The sequence below is a fragment of the Mobula hypostoma genome, chromosome 9 (genome assembly GCF_963921235.1).
Source record: "Mobula hypostoma chromosome 9, sMobHyp1.1, whole genome shotgun sequence".
NCBI lineage: Eukaryota > Metazoa > Chordata > Chondrichthyes > Myliobatiformes > Myliobatidae > Mobula > Mobula hypostoma.
This window is the reverse complement of record NC_086105.1, coordinates 103,613,662-103,631,139: the sequence shown is the minus strand read 5'-3', so window position 1 is coordinate 103,631,139 and position 17,478 is coordinate 103,613,662. Positions and strand designations below refer to the sequence as shown.

The 17,478-nt window shown below is 46.2% G+C and overlaps 1 protein-coding gene across 5 annotated transcripts in view; it reads right to left on the bottom strand.

Moving 5' to 3' along the window:
* The window catches only part of rhbdf1a (rhomboid 5 homolog 1a (Drosophila)), a 387,291-nt gene that overhangs the window by 71,071 nt on the left and 298,742 nt on the right, over positions 1–17,478 (bottom strand). For all 5 annotated transcript variants that reach the window (XM_063058802.1, XM_063058799.1, XM_063058803.1 and 2 more), the window contains one exon: positions 9,465–9,675. In XM_063058802.1, the coding sequence (XP_062914872.1) occupies positions 9,465–9,675 (211 nt within the window). The remainder of the gene's footprint in view (positions 1–9,464; positions 9,676–17,478) is intronic.

Genomic DNA, 17,478 nt, shown 5'->3' with positions numbered 1-17,478 from the left:
AGCTAGCATCATAATTTGGGGGGTGGGAGGAGAAGGGAACATGATGATTTCTCTGAAGGGATAAACCAAGATTACTTCACTTTTAATCTTGTAGTGATTGAACAATTAACCCAAGTAAAATGTAGACTATGAACTGCTCTTTAAGATGACGTCATTCACAGTAAACAAAAGGGTCCAGGTAAAGATGTTCAAAATACCATATTGTCTCGACACAAAATCGGCTGAGAATTGTACAGAGTATATAAAGTGTGACCAATTTGCTGTAATCCGCTTCATGTTCCAACTATGTGTCACACAAAATTCTCACCTAGACCAAAAGTATAATTTATAAAGAATGACTGACAAGGAGCAGAGCTCTGCTCCTTTGGGATATTTCTATATCCTGTAAGCTATGACATGAAATTCCCAAGAGGGAGTGGGCACTTTCACCTTCTCTTCCATACATCAAGAGCATCTGAGAAAAGTATTTATCACATCACCATATATTACAACCCTGCAACACCTCAATTAAACTGTCAGCAGACAACAAAGCTAAATTACTCAAATTAAAACCGGATGTCTCAGATAGACAGTTTGATCTGTGTAACTTATTTATTTAGAGATACAGCAGGCAGTCCAACTAAATGCTGCTCAATATTCTACTCAGAATTCCAGATCAAACTTTCCAATTAGAAAATAGAACCTTCTGCTTGGGAATTCTTTTTTTCATTAAGTGCAATCGTGAACAATAGCCAGATCAGAAATGTTGATCAAGTCAACTAGTTCCCAAAGAGAACTCTGATAGGCCAATCAGATGGTTCACTGCTGCTCAGCAATAGAACACAAAAAAAATCATATGTACAATTAAGAAACATTAAAAAATAGTAGAAATACTGTAGTCATGATGATTATGATGAAGTCTGTTGGAGAGAGACATTTATAAGCATGCTGTCCCCCCATAATTCAAAGAGATTGAAGGATAAGGTTGCAGGGTGACAAAATGTGGCAGGAGCACTTGGAACTAAAAACTAATCCCTACTGGGAGAAAACAGCACCTGTTCTTTCCACACTGTTCTCCAGCAGTTTAGGGACTAAGTCCAGCCGGGACATAACTCACAAGTGCTCTTGAAAGTCAGGTATTAATCCTACCTACCAACAACCAAGCATTGCCATCCTGGTCCCCTTCATGATAGCTTATGAAGAAGCATGTGACTTCCCTCCCAGAGACGATAGGTGTTTGTGCACTCAACTCTTGAAGGCTTGGACTCTACTGTCGCAGATTCACTCACTTTCCAGCATACAGTAATTTCAAAACCAGAAGGTGGATATCAGTAAAATGCATTGAATCAGTCAGCAGATAGTACATTGCATGTCCCTGTTAAACTCTGTCTAAGGTTGCCTGGGAAAACATTTGGCCTTTATTCAGTGGACTCCACCAAACATTACTGGCTAATGTTGGACAATTCTGGGAGCAATTCCAATCCTTGTAACTCTGTAGGATCGTGGGACCGCGTCAAGACTTTGCATTGCAAAACCCTGAACAAATATTACAGGAGTTCTAACCAGTACAAAACAAATGTTATGCAACGATAACAATCAAAAATGTAACGCTTGCCATAAACAGAAATCAGTTTCAGTGATCGAGGATATGAATGGGATTTACACTGATTTAAATGCATAAGAACACACAATATGGTTCAACAAACCATGCAAAATCTAGCAGCACAATCCAGAGTTACTCTGTGTACTCTGCTGGTACATTAAATGCAAAATCATAATTTTATGCAGTAAGCCAAACATGGAAGGACAGAGTGCTCAAGGGAATGTGCATGTGACGGCACTGCTGAAAATTAATAGGATAATTTTTCAGGGATATTTTTTAACAAAAACAAAATTAACATCATCGAATAGTATAACAAATCCCAACTATATTGTGGGAAAAAAAAGCTGCACAGCTTTATCTGTACTCTGATCATTGTACCTTTGCCTACTAGCCCCAGTATTTCAGGAACTCCAAAGTGGCTCATGATCCAAAATTGTACCTTCATCAAAGCTCTTCTCAAACTTCTGTGTTCCACAGAAAATAACCCTACACCAGCTTTTCCCACATTGCCATCCATCAACTCTACCCTACAAACCTTTCCCATAGGCTCCCCACAATTCTGATTTACAGTCCCAAAGATGGGGCATAATGGCCAGCTGAAGTTGGATTTGATATACAAACCCCATTTCCAGAAAAGTTGGGATATTTTCCAAAATGCAATAAAAACAAAATTCTGTGATATGTTATTTCACGTGAACCTTTATTTAACTGACAAAAGTACAAAGAAAAGATTTTCAATAGTTTTACTGACCAACTTAATTGTATTTTGTAAACATACACAAATTTAGAATTTGATGGCTGCAACACACTCAACAAAAGTTGGGTCAGAGAAATGTTTACCATTGTGTTACATCACCTTTCCTTTTAATAACATTTTTTAATCGTTTTGGAACTGAGGATACTAATCGTAGTAGATTTGCAATTGGAAATTTTGTCCATTCTTGCTTGATTCTTGATTACCTGACTGACAGACCACAGTACATGTGCTTGCAACACTGTGTGTCCGACAGACTGATCAGCAGCACTGGGGTTCCACAGGGGACTGTCTTGCCTCCCTTTCTCTTCATCATTTACACCTCGGACTTCAACTACTGCACAGAGTCTTGTCATCTTCAGAAGTTTTCGGATGACTCTGCCATAGTTGGATGCATCAGCAAAGGAGATGAGGCTGAGTACAGGGCTACAGTAGGAAACTTTGTCACATGGTGTGAGCAGAATTATCTGCAGCTTAACGTGAAAAAGACTAAGGAGCTGGTGGTAGAGCTGAGGAGAGCTGAGGAGAGCTAAGGTACCGGTGACCCCTGTTTCCATCCAGGGGGTCAGTGTGGACATGGTGAATAATTACAAATACCTGGGGATATGAACTGAGAATAAACTGGACTGGTCAAAGAATACTGAGGCTGTCTACAAGAAGGGTCAGAGCCGTCTCTATTTCCTGAGGAGACTGAGGTCCTTTATCATCTGCCGGACGATGCTGAGGATGTTCTATGAGTCTGTGGTAGCCAGTGCTATCATGTTTGCTGTTGTGTGCTGGGGCAGCAGGCTGAGGGTAGCAGACACCAACAGAGTCAACAAACTCATCCGTAAGGCCAGTGATGTTGTGGGGATGGAACTGGACTCTCTCACGGTGGTGTCTGAAAAGAGGATGCTGTCCAAGTTGCATGCCATCTTAGACAATGTCTCCCATCCACTACATAATGTACTGGGTGGGCACAGGAGTACATTCAGCCAGAGACTCATTCCACCGAGATGCAACACAGAGTGTCATAGGAAGTCATTCCTGCCTGTGGCCATCAAACTTTACAACTCCTCCCTTGGAGGGTCAGACACCCTGAGCCAATAGGCTGGTCCTGGACTTATTTCATAATTTACTGGCATAATTTACATATTACTATTTAACTATTTATGGTTTTATTACTATTTATTATTTATGGTGCAACTGTAACGAAAGCCAATTTCCCCTGGGATCAATAAAGTATGACTATGACTATGATATAAGACTTCAGCTGCTCAACAGTCCGTGGTCTCCGTTGTCTGATTCTCCTTTTCATGATGCGCCATACATTTTCAATAGGAGATAGATCTGGACTGGCAGCAGGCCAGTCAAGCACACGCACTCTGTGTCTACAAAGCCACGCTGTTGTAGCCCGTGCAGAATGTGGTCTGGCTTTTACCTGCTGAAATAAGCATGGACGTCCCGGGAAGAGACGTCGCCTTGATGGCAACATATGTCTCTCTAAAATCCTAATATACGCCTCAGAGTCAATGGTACCTTCACATACATGCAACTCACCCATGCTGTGGGCACTGATGCACCCCCATACCATCACAGATGCTGGCTTTTGCACCTTTCGCTGATAACAATCTGGATGGTCATTTTCATCTTTGGCACGGAGAACTCGACGCCCATTTTTTCCGAAAACTAGCTGAAATGTGGACTCATCTGACCACAGCACACGGTTCCACAGTCTTTCGGTCCATCTGAGATGAGCTCGGGCCCAGAGAACTCGCCGGCGTTTCTGCATAGAGTTGATGTATGGCTTCCTCCTTGCGTAATACAGTTTCAAGTTGCATTTCTGGATGCAGCGACGGACTGTGTTGAGTGACAATGGTTTTCCGAAGTACTCCCGAGCCCAGGTGGCTATAATTGTCACAGTAGCATGACGGTTTCTTAGGCAGTGCCGCCTGAGGGCTCGAAGATCACGCTCATTCAACAGTGGTTTCCAACCTTGCCCTTTACGCACTGAGATGTCTCTGAATTCTCCGAATCTTTTCACAATATTATGTACTGTAGATGTTTAAAGACCTAAATTCTCTGCAATCTTGCATTGAGAAATGTTCCTTTTGAACTGACTAACAATTCTCTCACGAATTTTGGCACAAAGGAGTGAGCCATGACCCATCCCTGCTTGCAAAGACTGAGCCTTTGATGGACGCTACTTTTATACCCAGTCATGATACCTCACCTGCTACCAATTAGCCTGCTTAATGTGGAGTCTTCCAAATCAGCGTTACTTGAATATTCTGTGCACTTTTCAATCTTACTTTAACTCTGTCCCAACTTTTGTTGAGTGTGTTGCAGCCAGCAAATTCTAAATTTGTGTATATTTACAAAATACAATTAAGTTGGTCAGTAAAACTATAGAAAATCTTTTCTTTGTACTTTTGTCAGTTAAATAAAGGTTCACGTGAATTAACATATCACAGATTTTTGTTTTTATTGCATTTTGGAAAATATCCCAACTTTTCTGGAATTGGGTTTATAGATTACAACAAACTCCTGAAACATAGGACACCACAGTCAGAGTTCTAACACCTACAATAAACACCCTCGTGCCAGCTATGGAGATTCGCCAGAAATCCAAATGCCGGGACTGGGGACTTTGTAGCTCCGGTCATTCAAACATAATACAGATGGCACTAGGACGCAGATTATAAAATTCATTAGTATGCAAAACAGATCTGGATTCCACAGATATTTCACTCCCTTTCCACCCCACCCACCTCTACCAGGGCTTGTGGATAGCAAGTAACATGCACAGAAACAGGCCAGAACTCTATGGATCCTGCTTTGACAAAACTAGAAGGGAAAGGGACTCTCCATTCCAGTGTCCTCTCAGAGCCACTGCAGCCACAAGGCCTCACTGATGAGCAGGCCCCAAGCAAGGCCAAAGCCCTAAGCCCTGTAATGGTTTTTAAAAAGCATTCAATCTTCAGAAACAATAAGTTAGCAGTACACAATCACAGTCAATAAAATATTATGAGATTCTGGATTGGTTAATGTCATTTCCAGTATCCAAGTGTAAAAGAGAAACAAAATAATTGTTACTCTGGATTCGATGCAGCACAAAAAAAAAATAATAATAAAAACACAGTAAATACACAAGTTAGATTATATGTTCATAGAGTGAACCTAGGCACAGCAGTCTCTGTACATTAGGTGACTGACAGGAAATGATAAAGGAGTGATGGTGAGGGTTGTGGAGGGGTGTGTTAGTGGGTGGAGGTGTTGATTAACCTTCCTGCTTGGGGAAAAGTAACTGTTTTTGCGTCTGGTGCTCCTGGTGTAGATGCTAGACAGCCTCCTCCCTGAGGGAGTGGGACAAACAGTCCATGAGCAGGGTGGATGGGATCCTTCACGATGTTGCTGGCCTTTATCCGACATCTTTATGTACAATGGCCTTGATAGTGGGTTGGCTGGTGATGTGTCGGGCAGTTTTGATAACCTGTTGTAGAGCCTTCCTGTCCTCTGCAGTGCTGTTTCCGTGTTATGCATGACAGACGTGTTATGTTTTTGATATGAACCATTACTAGCTATTCAAGGCACTTCATGATGATTGGTGTCAATGTCAAAGGGCGGTAGTTGTTTCATTCTGATTGTGTACAGTTCTGTGGTACAGGGATGATGTTGGCTGATTTGAAAGTTGTGGGGGCAGCAGGCTGGATGAGTGAAGTGTTGAAGATGTCTGTGAAGACACCAGAGAGCTGGTGTGCACTCAGCCTGGGATGTCGTCTGGCCCGGCTGCCTTGCGTGAGAAGGCCCAGAGTCCTTCTCATATCTGCTGCTGTTACAAACACTGGCTGCTCACCTGAGAGGCAGATAGCTTTCCTGACTGGCATTGTGCATAAAAATTGTGGTTTTTTTTAAAGAAAAGAGCATCAGGGATGCGACGATCACTGGAACAGTCAACGCTGCTTTTTGTGTGGTGAACAGTGCACTTGATGCCCAGCCACATACATTGAGGACTGTGCGTAGGCAGTCTGTGCCCACTTGATGCCCAAGATGAGGTTTCTCTGAGAGATGTTCAGTTACCAGACTAAACGGTCTCCAGAATACACTAAGAGATCACAGAAAATATTAAAATAGATAAAAACAAAAAAGTTTACACTTTTTTTTTCCTTTTCTTTATGCTGGTCACCTCCACTGGAATGAAGATTTCCACTCCATTGAGTTTGGGAGTGTGGAAGGGTGGGTGATATGGAGAGGGGGAATGACCCAATACAACACTGGCAGTGGGATCACATTCTACCATCCAGTCCGTGTGGAAAGACAAATGTACCAACTTTACCTGTTGCTTTAATTGTGCTGGCTGTGGCCTACCATTCTAATCAGTAGATTTTATCAGTGCTCAGTGCACCTCCATCATCTATGACTTATGAATGTGCATCAAAAAGAGCACTGGAATCTCCACTGTATGCCTTCAATCAAAGATCGTAGCTATTTTTGTATCCACACTTCCTACTTTCTCTTTCAAGAAGATTATGTGGCGTGTGATCAAACACTCATAAAAACTCCCTTATACTAACTATCAGTGCAATGCATTAAAAATAACTCAGCCAGGCCCAACAATTTGCCCTTAACAAATTGGTACTGGCTCTTATTTATTAGATCATACTAGCCTAACTGTTAACTCTTTTGAAATCTTTCTCCACAAACCTCCCATGACAAGCCTGTATTGCAATTCAATTTTCAGTACGGATACATTTGCAGTGCTCCAAGACTCACATCAAAGGAAGACTCTGGTCTCACCTCCAACTTCGAACCTTACTTCTCTCTGCAGTTGGTATTATAATATCTAAACCAGATGAATTATACCTAGCCACCACTTTAAATCTGTCAGCCCTCCAAAACATCCACTTCTGCTGCTTGTGTCAACATTTGCTATCTTAACAGTCTTCCATCCAACCAGTTTGCCTACTATGCCTCAGCTAAGCTCCAAAACCTGGGTCTCTGTGACTTCATTTGCAACTGGACCATTGACTTCCTCACTGAGAGATTGAAAAATAAACTCAGCTGTCAATCGATGATCATGCTTGTCCTTGGATATTGGGTTACAGGATTCGCCTACAGGTGACAGATCATTAAAAACAACACCTAACCCTTTCCAAGATGACGTTTTGTTGATGGTGTGGAAAAAATGAATTGATGGTCTCTTTCTTCTTTTCTTTTGTAATTTATTTTTAATTGAAGTTCATCATCAAACAAACATTTCCATTAGATGTATTTCAGATACTGCACATATATCATATTAAATTTCCATTTCAGAAAATTTAATAAGGATCATTGATAGTTTTTGTTAAAAACCACAAATTGTGGGTGAATTTGGGGCTTCTGATCTTTCTGCTTAAGGTTCACTGCCAATTTCCTGGTTTCTCTCCACTTTTCATGGAATCTAAATTTCCTGGGATTTACCAGTACATACGTTGCAGAGTCTGCTCTGAGATTCTAAACCAAGTACGATTCAACACAGAATCCACCTATACATTCACCCAGATGATCTATCTGCAGGCATTGGTGTTGAAAGCCAAGAACGAGTAATCTTTTTCTACAAATCACTTGAACAGTACAGGTGCTATAGCCCACAACATTGCGTAAACCATTTAACCTCCTCCAAGATTAATCTAGTGCTTCCACTCCCCCACATAGCTCTCCACTTAATTATTTCCAATTATTTAAGTTCTTATTTTTAACTTGTTTATTTCATTTGAACATTTTTTCCATAGCCTGATGTACTTCTAGTAAAATGGAAAAAATGACAGACTGTAACCATTATTAGGGGAAGTTTTATCTAAATTACCAATAGATTATGTATAAGGAACACAACACTGAGACCTCATGACTACATGCAGAATCAGAGAACAGAGGATAATATATCAATGGAAACTAATTAGGCTTTGAATGATTTATTTGCACTTACTCAGTTCAATGCACACTGCCTGATGTACAACTGATCAATACATCAGTGACTTTATTCTCACTTGAGTTAGCTTACCATTTGGAACACCAGAAAATGTCTCTAGACCCTTAGAAAAGGATGGGCAAAAATCAATCATACACCTCCTTATTTGTCACTCTCAGAGTAATTCCCAATCATGTACATCAGGTCGAGGGATAAAATGGATTCCTCTGACATCCTCCTGAAATCGCTGATCCTTCCATTGTGACAGTCACCCAAATGTCCTGGGCCTTTGCCCGGCAAGGTGGCTGGCTGCAATTTATCATCCAACATTCAAGTCTACTTGACGTCTGCAACATGCACAAAATGCTGGAGGAACTCAGGAGGGCAGGATCAATGGAAATGAATAAACAGCTGATGTTTCGGGCCAAGACTGTCTGGTTTATTCATTTCCATAAATGCTGCCTGACCCGATGAATTGCTCCACCCGTTTGTGTGTGAGGCTTTGGATTTCCAGCATCTCCAGACTTTCTTGTGTTTACTACTTGCCAGCTGCTGTTCCAATCTGTAGTGAAGTAGCCTAGCCTATCAGCATGGAGACATTGGAGATTGCAGACACCGGAATCCTGAGCAAAACCAAAACAATAACATGCTGGAGGAACACAGTAGGTCGAGCAGCATCTGTGAAGGGAAAGGAATTGCTGACACTTCAGTTTCAGACCCTGTATCGAGTCCTCCTGATCAACTGCTGAGTTCATCCAGTACACTGCTTGTTGCCCTCAATAATGCTCTTTTACTTCTGTTGTAACAAAATTAATGGTCAAAATATTCAGGAAATGTTAACTGTTATGCCTAATTAATAAAACAATTAAGCAATAAGGTAGCCTAAAAATGAAACTAAACCAAGCAGCTTTGTGCAACAATCACTGATGAAGACCAAGGCACAGATTTATTAACTCTGGCAGAGTCCCAGTAACCATCACCGCTCGCACAATTAATAATTGAAGTTCAGTAGGAATCTTCACTGTTTGACATTTCTGCAGCTGGAACTGGCTGTCACTTTTACTTGAAAAGGCTTTAACAACCACTGCTTCAATTCAGCAGAACATAAGCCTTAAGCAGAATTAAATATCGAGGTACCTGTTCTTCATTAACCTTTATCAGCAATAAAACAGATAGTCTAGCGATTGTTATCTGAGCCTTACCTTCTGCATGCCAAACTGTGGCCCCACATAGAGAGGAGGGGGGGTTTCAGTGCTGGTGAGCGAGATGTTGTCTTGACTAGGTAATTCCATTTCACGGATGACGTGTGATTTAAGCTTGCCGTACCTCTGGCTGCAGTGGCGAAGGCTCTTCCTCTGCCATTTTTGGGTGGTATCACTATCTTTGCTAACCCCAAACCAATCAGCGGTACCTCTGTGGAACACAACACTTTGGTGATTATCCAGAACATTAATGGAATTTCATTGATCAAAATACATTGCAATTTCTTCTACCTTAACTGTAAATAATACATTGTCACAACACTATTTCTTGAGAGGCTATTTAAAGATGTGAAATAATTCATGCCTTTATGCATTATCAATTGCATGATGCATTACTTGATTGCATTTACCAGACATGCAATAAATCTCTTAAAGCAAACCACCATGGATATTTCTTAAAGGATTCAATTGTGAATGTTCTTACTTTATCATGACGGAAGTGGCTGCATACTTAAGGCCTGTGGTACCTTGCCGACACCATTGGGGTTTGGAAATTCCTGCCGATCCTCCAATCCAAACCATGGGGTGACAGTACAGCTTCCAGCTAGTCCACGCAAGCATGCAGTGGAGGGTAAGTTCATCGGTATATTTAAGGCGGAAGTTGATAGTTTCCTGATCGGTCAGGGTGTCAAAGGATATGGCGAGGAAGCAGATGTCTGGGATTCGGTGGGATCTGGGATCTGCCATGATAGAATGGCAGAGCAGACTTGATGCGCCGAATGGCCTATATGTTTAAGAATGCTCCGCTCTTTGCTCTTCCACATCCATCAGCAGAACAGCCTCGTATTTCGTCTCTCATGTGCTTATTAAGTTCCTCTTGAACACACTCCAACCTCTCTGTAGTAGCGAGTTCTACATTCTCACTAAGTAAAGAGGGTGTTTCTGGATTCCTTAGTTGATTACTTGAGTGCTATTACTGACTGATGGCCTCCAGGCCATCTCTTCCCCACAAGTCAACTCCCAGTGGATCTCCTCTTACACCATGTGTGGTAAACCATGTATATATGTTGTAAACAACAGGAATTCTGCAGATGCTGGAAATTCAAGCAACATACATCAAAGTTGCTGGTGAACGCAGCAGGCCAAGCAGCATCTATAGGAAGAGGCGCAGTCGACGTTTCAGGCCGAGACCCTTCGTCAGGACTAACTGAAGGAAGAGTGAGTAAGGGATTTGAAAGCTGGAGGGGGAGGGGGAGATGCAAAATGATAGGAGAAGACAGGAGGGGGAGGGATAGAGCCAAGAGCTGGACAGGTGATAGGCAAAAGGGGATACGAGAGGATCATGGGACAGGAGGCCTAGGGAGAAAGACGGGGGGGGGTGACCCAGAGGATGGGCAAGAGGTATATTCAGAAGGACAGAGGGAGAAAAAGGAGAGTGAGAGAAAGAATGTGTGCATAAAAAGGAGTAACAGCTGGGGTACGAGGGGGAGGTGGGGCCTAGCGGAAGTTAGAGAAGTCAATGTTCATGCCATCAGGTTGGAGGCTACCCAGACGGAATATAAGGTGTTGTTCCTCCAACCTGAGTGTGGCTTCATCTCTACAGTAGAGGAGGCCGTGGATAGACATGTCAGAATGGGAATGGGATGTGGAATTAAAATGTGTGGCCACTGGGAGATCCTGCTTTCTCTGGCGGACAGAGCGTAGATGTTCAGCAAAGCGGTCTCCCAGTCTGCGTCGGGTCTCACCAATATATAAAAGGCCACATCGGGAGCACCGGACGCAGTATATCACCCCAGTCGACTCACAGGTGAAGTGATGCCTCACCTGGAAGGACTGTTTGGGGCCCTGAATGGTGGTAAGGGAGGAAGTGTAAGGGCATGTGTAGCACTTGTTCCGCTTACACGGATAAGTGCCAGGAGGGAGATCAGTGGGGAGGGATGGGGGGGACGAATGGACAAGGGAGTTGTGTAGGGAGCGATCCCTGCGGAATGCAGAGAGAGGGGGGGAGGGAAAGATGTGCTTAGTGGTGGGATCCCGTTGGAGGTGGCGGAAGTTACGGAGAATAATATGTTGGACCCGGAGGCTGGTGGGGTGGTAGGTGAGGACCAGGGGAACCCTATTCCTAGTGGGGTGGTGGGAGGATGGAGTGAGAGCAGATGTACGTGAAATGGAGGAGATGCGTTTAAGAGCAGAGTTGATAGTGGAGGAAGGGAAGCCCCTTTCTTTAAAAAAATGAAGACATCTCCCTCGTCCTAGAATGAAAAGCCTCATCCTGAGAGCAGATGCGGCGGAGACGGAGGAATTGCGAGAAGGGGATGGCGTTTTTGCAAGAGACAGGGTGAGAAGAGGAATAGTCCAGATAGCTGTGAGAGTCAGTAGGCTTATAGTAGATATCAGTGGATAAGCTGTCTCCAGAGACAGAGACAGAAAGATCTAGAAAGGGGAGGGAGGTGTCGGAAATAGACCAGGTAAACTTGAGGGCAGGGTGAAAGTTGGAGGCAAAGTTAATAAAGTCAACGAGTTCTGCATGCGTGCAGGAAGCAGCGCCAATGCAGTCGTCGATATAGCGAAGGAAAAGTGGGGGACAGATACCAGAATAGGCACGGAACATAGATTGTTCCACAAACCCAACAAAAAGGCAGGCATAGCTAGGACCCATACGGGTGCCCATAGCTATACCTTTAGTTTGGAGGAAATGGGAGGAGCAAAAGGAGAAATTATTAAGAGTAAGGACTAATTCCGCTAGACGGAGCATTTTTAAACCAGAATAGGCACGGAACATAGATTGTTCCACAAACCCAACAAAAAGGCAGGCATAGCTTTTTAAACCAGAATAGGCACGGAACATAGATTGTTCCACAAACCCAACAAAAAGGTAGGCATAGCTTTTTAAACCAGAATAGGCACGGAACATCTACCACCACTCTGCTCCGTCTAGCGGAATTAGTCCTTACTCTTAATAATTTCTCCTTTTGCTCCTCCCATTTCCTCCAAACTAAAGGTGTAGCTATGGGCACCCGTATGGGTCCTAGCTATGCCTGCCTTTTTGTTGGGTTTGTGGAACAATCTATGTTCCGTGCCTATTCTGGTATCTGTCCCCCACTTTTCCTTCGCTATATCGACGACTGCATTGGCGCTGCTTCCTGCACGCATGCAGAACTCGTTGACTTTATTAACTTTGCCTCCAACTTTCACCCTGCCCTCAAGTTTACCTGGTCTATTTCCGACACCTCCCTCCCCTTTCTAGATCTTTCTGTCTCTGTCTCTGGAGACAGCTTATCCACTGATATCTACTATAAGCCTACTGACTCTCACAGCTATCTGGACTATTCCTCTTCTCACCCTGTCTCTTGCAAAAACGCCATCCCCTTCTCACAATTCCTCCGTCTCCGCCGCATCTGCTCTCAGGATGAGGCTTTTCATTCTAGGACGAGGGAGATGTCTTCATTTTTTAAAGAAAGGGGCTTCCCTTCCTCCACTATCAACTCTGCTCTTAAACGCATCTCCTCCATTTCACGTACATCTGCTCTCACTCCATCCTCCCACCACCCCACTAGGAATAGGGTTCCCCTGGTCCTCACCTACCACCCCACCAGCCTCCGGGTCCAACATATTATTCTCCGTAACTTCCGCCACCTCAAACGGGATCCCACCACTAAGCACATCTTTCCCTCCCCCCCTCTCTCTGCATTCCGCAGGGATCGCTCCCTACACAACTCCCTTGTCCATTCGTCCCCCCCATCCCTCCCCACTGATCTCCCTCCTGGCACTTATCCGTGTAAGCGGAACAAGTGCTACACATGTCCTTACACTTCCTCCCTTACCACCATTCAGGGCCCCAAACAGTCCTTCCAGGTGAGGCATCACTTCACCTGTGAGTCGACTGGGGTGATATACTGCGTCCGGTGCTCCCGATGTGGCCTTTTATATATTGGTGAGACCCGACGCAGACTGGGAGACCGCTTTGCTGAACATCTACGCTCTGTCCGCCAGAGAAAGCAGGATCTCCCAGTGGCCACACATTTTAATTCCACATCCCATTCCCATTCTGACATGTCTATCCACGGCCTCCTCTACTGTAAAGATGAAGCCACACTCAGGTTGGAGGAACAACACCTTATATTCCGTCTGGGTAGCCTCCAACCTGATGGCATGAACATTGACTTCTCTAACTTCCACTAGGCCCCACCTCCCCCTCGTACCCCAGCTGTTACTCATTTTTATGCACACATTCTTTCTCTCACTCTCCTTTTTCTCCCTCTGTCCCTCTGAATATACCTCTTGCCCATCCTCTGGGTCACCCCCCCCCCCCGTCTTTCTCCCTAGGCCTCCTGTCCCATGATCCTCTCGTATCCCCTTTTGCCTATCACCTGTCCAGCTCTCGGCTCTATCCCTCCCCCTCCTGTCTTCTCCTATCATTTTGCATCTCCCCCTCCCCCTCCAGCTTTCAAATCCCTTACTCACTCTTCCTTCAGTTAGTCCTGACGAAGGGTCTCGGCCTGAAACGTCGACTGCGCCTCTTCCTATAGATGCTGCTTGGCCTGCTGCGTTCACCAGCAACTTTGATGTATGTTGCTTATATATGTTGTAACTGGGTTACCTGTCTGGACACACCCCTCTGCTGACTGCCCCTGTGGCTCCTCCCACAGAGTCCTGTATAAAGGTGTTCGCCTTGCCCCTCCCCCTTAGTCCAGGGGCAGACACTCACTGTGGAGGTCGTATTGTACAGCGAATAAAAGCCTTTCAGTATTTTACCAAACTTCAGTCTTTTGGAGTAATTGAAGGTGCTTCAATTTTATTCGCTGTACATTTTAAAACATGGAACAGTCCCTGAGACCAGAAAAATTAGACCTCAATCCGCAAACACCTAAAGCTGGAAACGCTTTTGAACTCTGGCTGGCCTGCTTCAAAGCATATCTAGAGGAGATTAAAGCGACCGACCCCGTAGCTAAGCGCAGAGTTCTACTCTCCAGGGTCAGTCCACGGGCCTATTCGCTGACAGAGACCAGCCGAACTACGACGGAGCAATGAACGCACTTAAAATTCAATACCTGCGGCCGATAAACAGCGTCTATGCTCGGCACCGTTTAGCAACACGGCAACAACGCCCCGGGGAATCGAGTGCTGAGTTCGTCCAGGCCCTACAGACGCTTGTGCGAGCCTGCAATTGCCAGGAGCTGACGGCAGCGCAGCATGCAGAACTCCTAGTGAGAGACGCCTTCGTCACGGGGACCAGGTCAGTGTACGTGGGCCAGCGGCTGCTGGAAAAAGCCGATCTTACCCTAAGTTTGGCAATGGAGCTGGCTGATACGTTGGAGGCCGCTCTGCATAACTCCGTGGCTCTCCAGGCACGTGATCCCCCAATGGCCTCGTGGGCGCCGCAGACCCCGCAACCTGCCAGCGAATCGACCTCGGCTGCCGCCAGTCGTGAGTCCGCAAAGTGCTACTTCTGCGGACTGGAGAAGCACCCCCGGAAACGCTGCCCGGCCCGACAAGCTACCTGCTCCAGCTGCGGAAAGAAGGGCCACTTCGCCAAGGTCTGTAAGTCAAAACCGCGAGCGGGATCGAGCAGCACCACATGCGAGACGTGGGGGTCGCCATCTTGCCTGCCACCATCTTCCCTGCACGCCGCCACCACGTGCGAGACATGGGGGCCGCCATCTTCCCTGCTGCTATCTTCCCTGCACACCGCCACCAAGTGCGAGACGTGGGGGTCGCCATCTTGCCTGCCGCCATCTTCCCTGCACACCGCCACCATGTGCGAGATATGGGGGCGGCCATCTTGGTCGGCGCCACCTCCCACCGCCTACGACCAACGGGTGCTCACAGGACACCCCACCACGCCGGACCAAGACAGCGACCCCACCCTGGCTTCCGTGACCCTCGACCAAAGCGCTCCCCACCAGCTCACAAGGTCAATAATGGACATCCTGGTGGAGGGGCACAGGACAAGCTGCCTGTTTGACACAGGCAGCACGGAGAGTTTTATCCACCCGGCCACAGTGCAGCATTGTGGACTCATGATACGGCTGGTAAGTTGGAGGGTCACCATGGCCTCCAGGTCACATACAACAGACATCCGGGGGGGGTTGTGTAGTGACACTAGTGGTGCAGGGCACAGAATATCGGGACTTTAAGTTACTGGTCTTGCCTCAACTGTGTGCCCCTGTGCTGTTGGGGTTGGACTTCCAGAGCCACCTGAAAAACGTTACAATGGAGTATGATGGGCCCCTCCCGCCAATTACTGTCATAAAACCCCTGTTTTGTAGAGATATGTCACGTACCCCACTACTGATCATCCACACACACCAACCCGCACATCCCACCCAACATCATGCCAACTGCCGCACTACCGACGCCACTTGCGGCCTCTCCACCCTCAGGATCCCTCCCCCACCGCTGTTCGCCAACCTGACCCCCTACTGTAAACCTGTTGCAACTAAAAGCAGGAGGTACAGCACGGGGGACAGAGCTTTCATTAAGTCGGAGGTGCAGCGGCTGCTCAGGGAGGGGGTCATTGAGGCAAACACAAGTCCTTGGAGGGTGCAGGTGGTCGTTGTTCAGAACGGGGAGAAGAATAGGATGGTCGTGGACTATAGCCAGACCATCAATAGGTTCACGCAGCTCGCGCGTACCCTCTACCCCGCATCGCGGATATGGTCAATCAGATAGCACAGTACAAGGTGTACTTGACCATAGACCTAAAATCCGCTTACCATCAGCTCCCCATGCGCCGGGAGGACCGCCCTTACACTGCCTTCGAGGTGGACGACAGGCTTTATCACTTCCTGCGCGTCCCCTTCGGTGTCACGAATGGTGTATCTGTCTTCCAGAGGGCAATGGACCGGATGGTGGACCAGTGCCAACTGAAGGCCACGTTCCCATATCTGGATAACATCACCATCTGCGGTCACGACCGGCAGGATCACGACAACAACCTCCAAAATTTTCTCCAAGCGGCCAAATCTTTCAACCTCACCTATAACAAGGACAAGTGTGTATTTGGGACCACCCGACTTGCTATCCTTGGGTGTGTCGTGGAGAATGGGGTCATTGGCCCTGACCTCGACCGTATGCACCCCTTGTTGGAACTCCCTGTTCCCAACACCCTCAGAGCCCTCAAAAGGTGCCTGGGCTTCTTTTCATATTACGTCCAATGGGTTTCTAACTATGCAGACAAGGCCCGCCCCCGGTCAAGTCCACCACATTCCCCCTCTCTGCCGAGGCCCACGCGGCCTTCAACCTCATAAAAGGGGACATTGCCAAAGCAGCAATGCATGCGGTGGATGAGGCCATTCCTTTCCAAGTAGAGAGTGACGCCTCCGACTTTGCGCTGGCTGCTACCCTCAACCAGGCAGGAAGACCAGTGGCGTTCTTCTCCCGTACCCTTCAAGGCCCTGAAATTCGGCACTCTGCGGTAGAGAAAGAGGCTCAGGCCATAGTGGAAGCTATAAGGCACTGGAGGCACTATCTTGCCGGGAAAAGGTTCACCCTGCTAACTGATCAGCGCTCAGTCGCGTTCATGTTTAATAATCAGCAGCGGAGCAAAATCCAAAATGATAAAATTCTGAGGTGGAGAATCGAACTCTCCACCTACAACTATGACATCATGTACAGGCCTAGGAAGCTCAACGAGCCCTCCGATGCCCTATCCCGGGGAACATGCGCCAGTGCGCAGATCGACTGGCTATACGCCCTACATGTAGACCTTTGCCACCCGGGAGTCACCCGGCTTTTCCACTTCGTGAAAGCCCAGAACCTGCCTTACTCCCTTGAGGAGATCAGGATGATGACCAGGGACTGCCAAGTCTGCGCAGAGTGCAAACCGCACTTCTTCCAACCCGAAAAGGCACCACTCATCAAGGCCACCCGCCCCTTTGAGCGACTGAGTGTTGACTTTAAGGGCCCCCTTCCCTCCACCGACCCCAATGTGTACTTTCTTAACGTAATTGACAAGTACTCGCGGTTCCCCTTCGCCATCCCCTGCCCCGACACCACTACCACGTCAGTTATA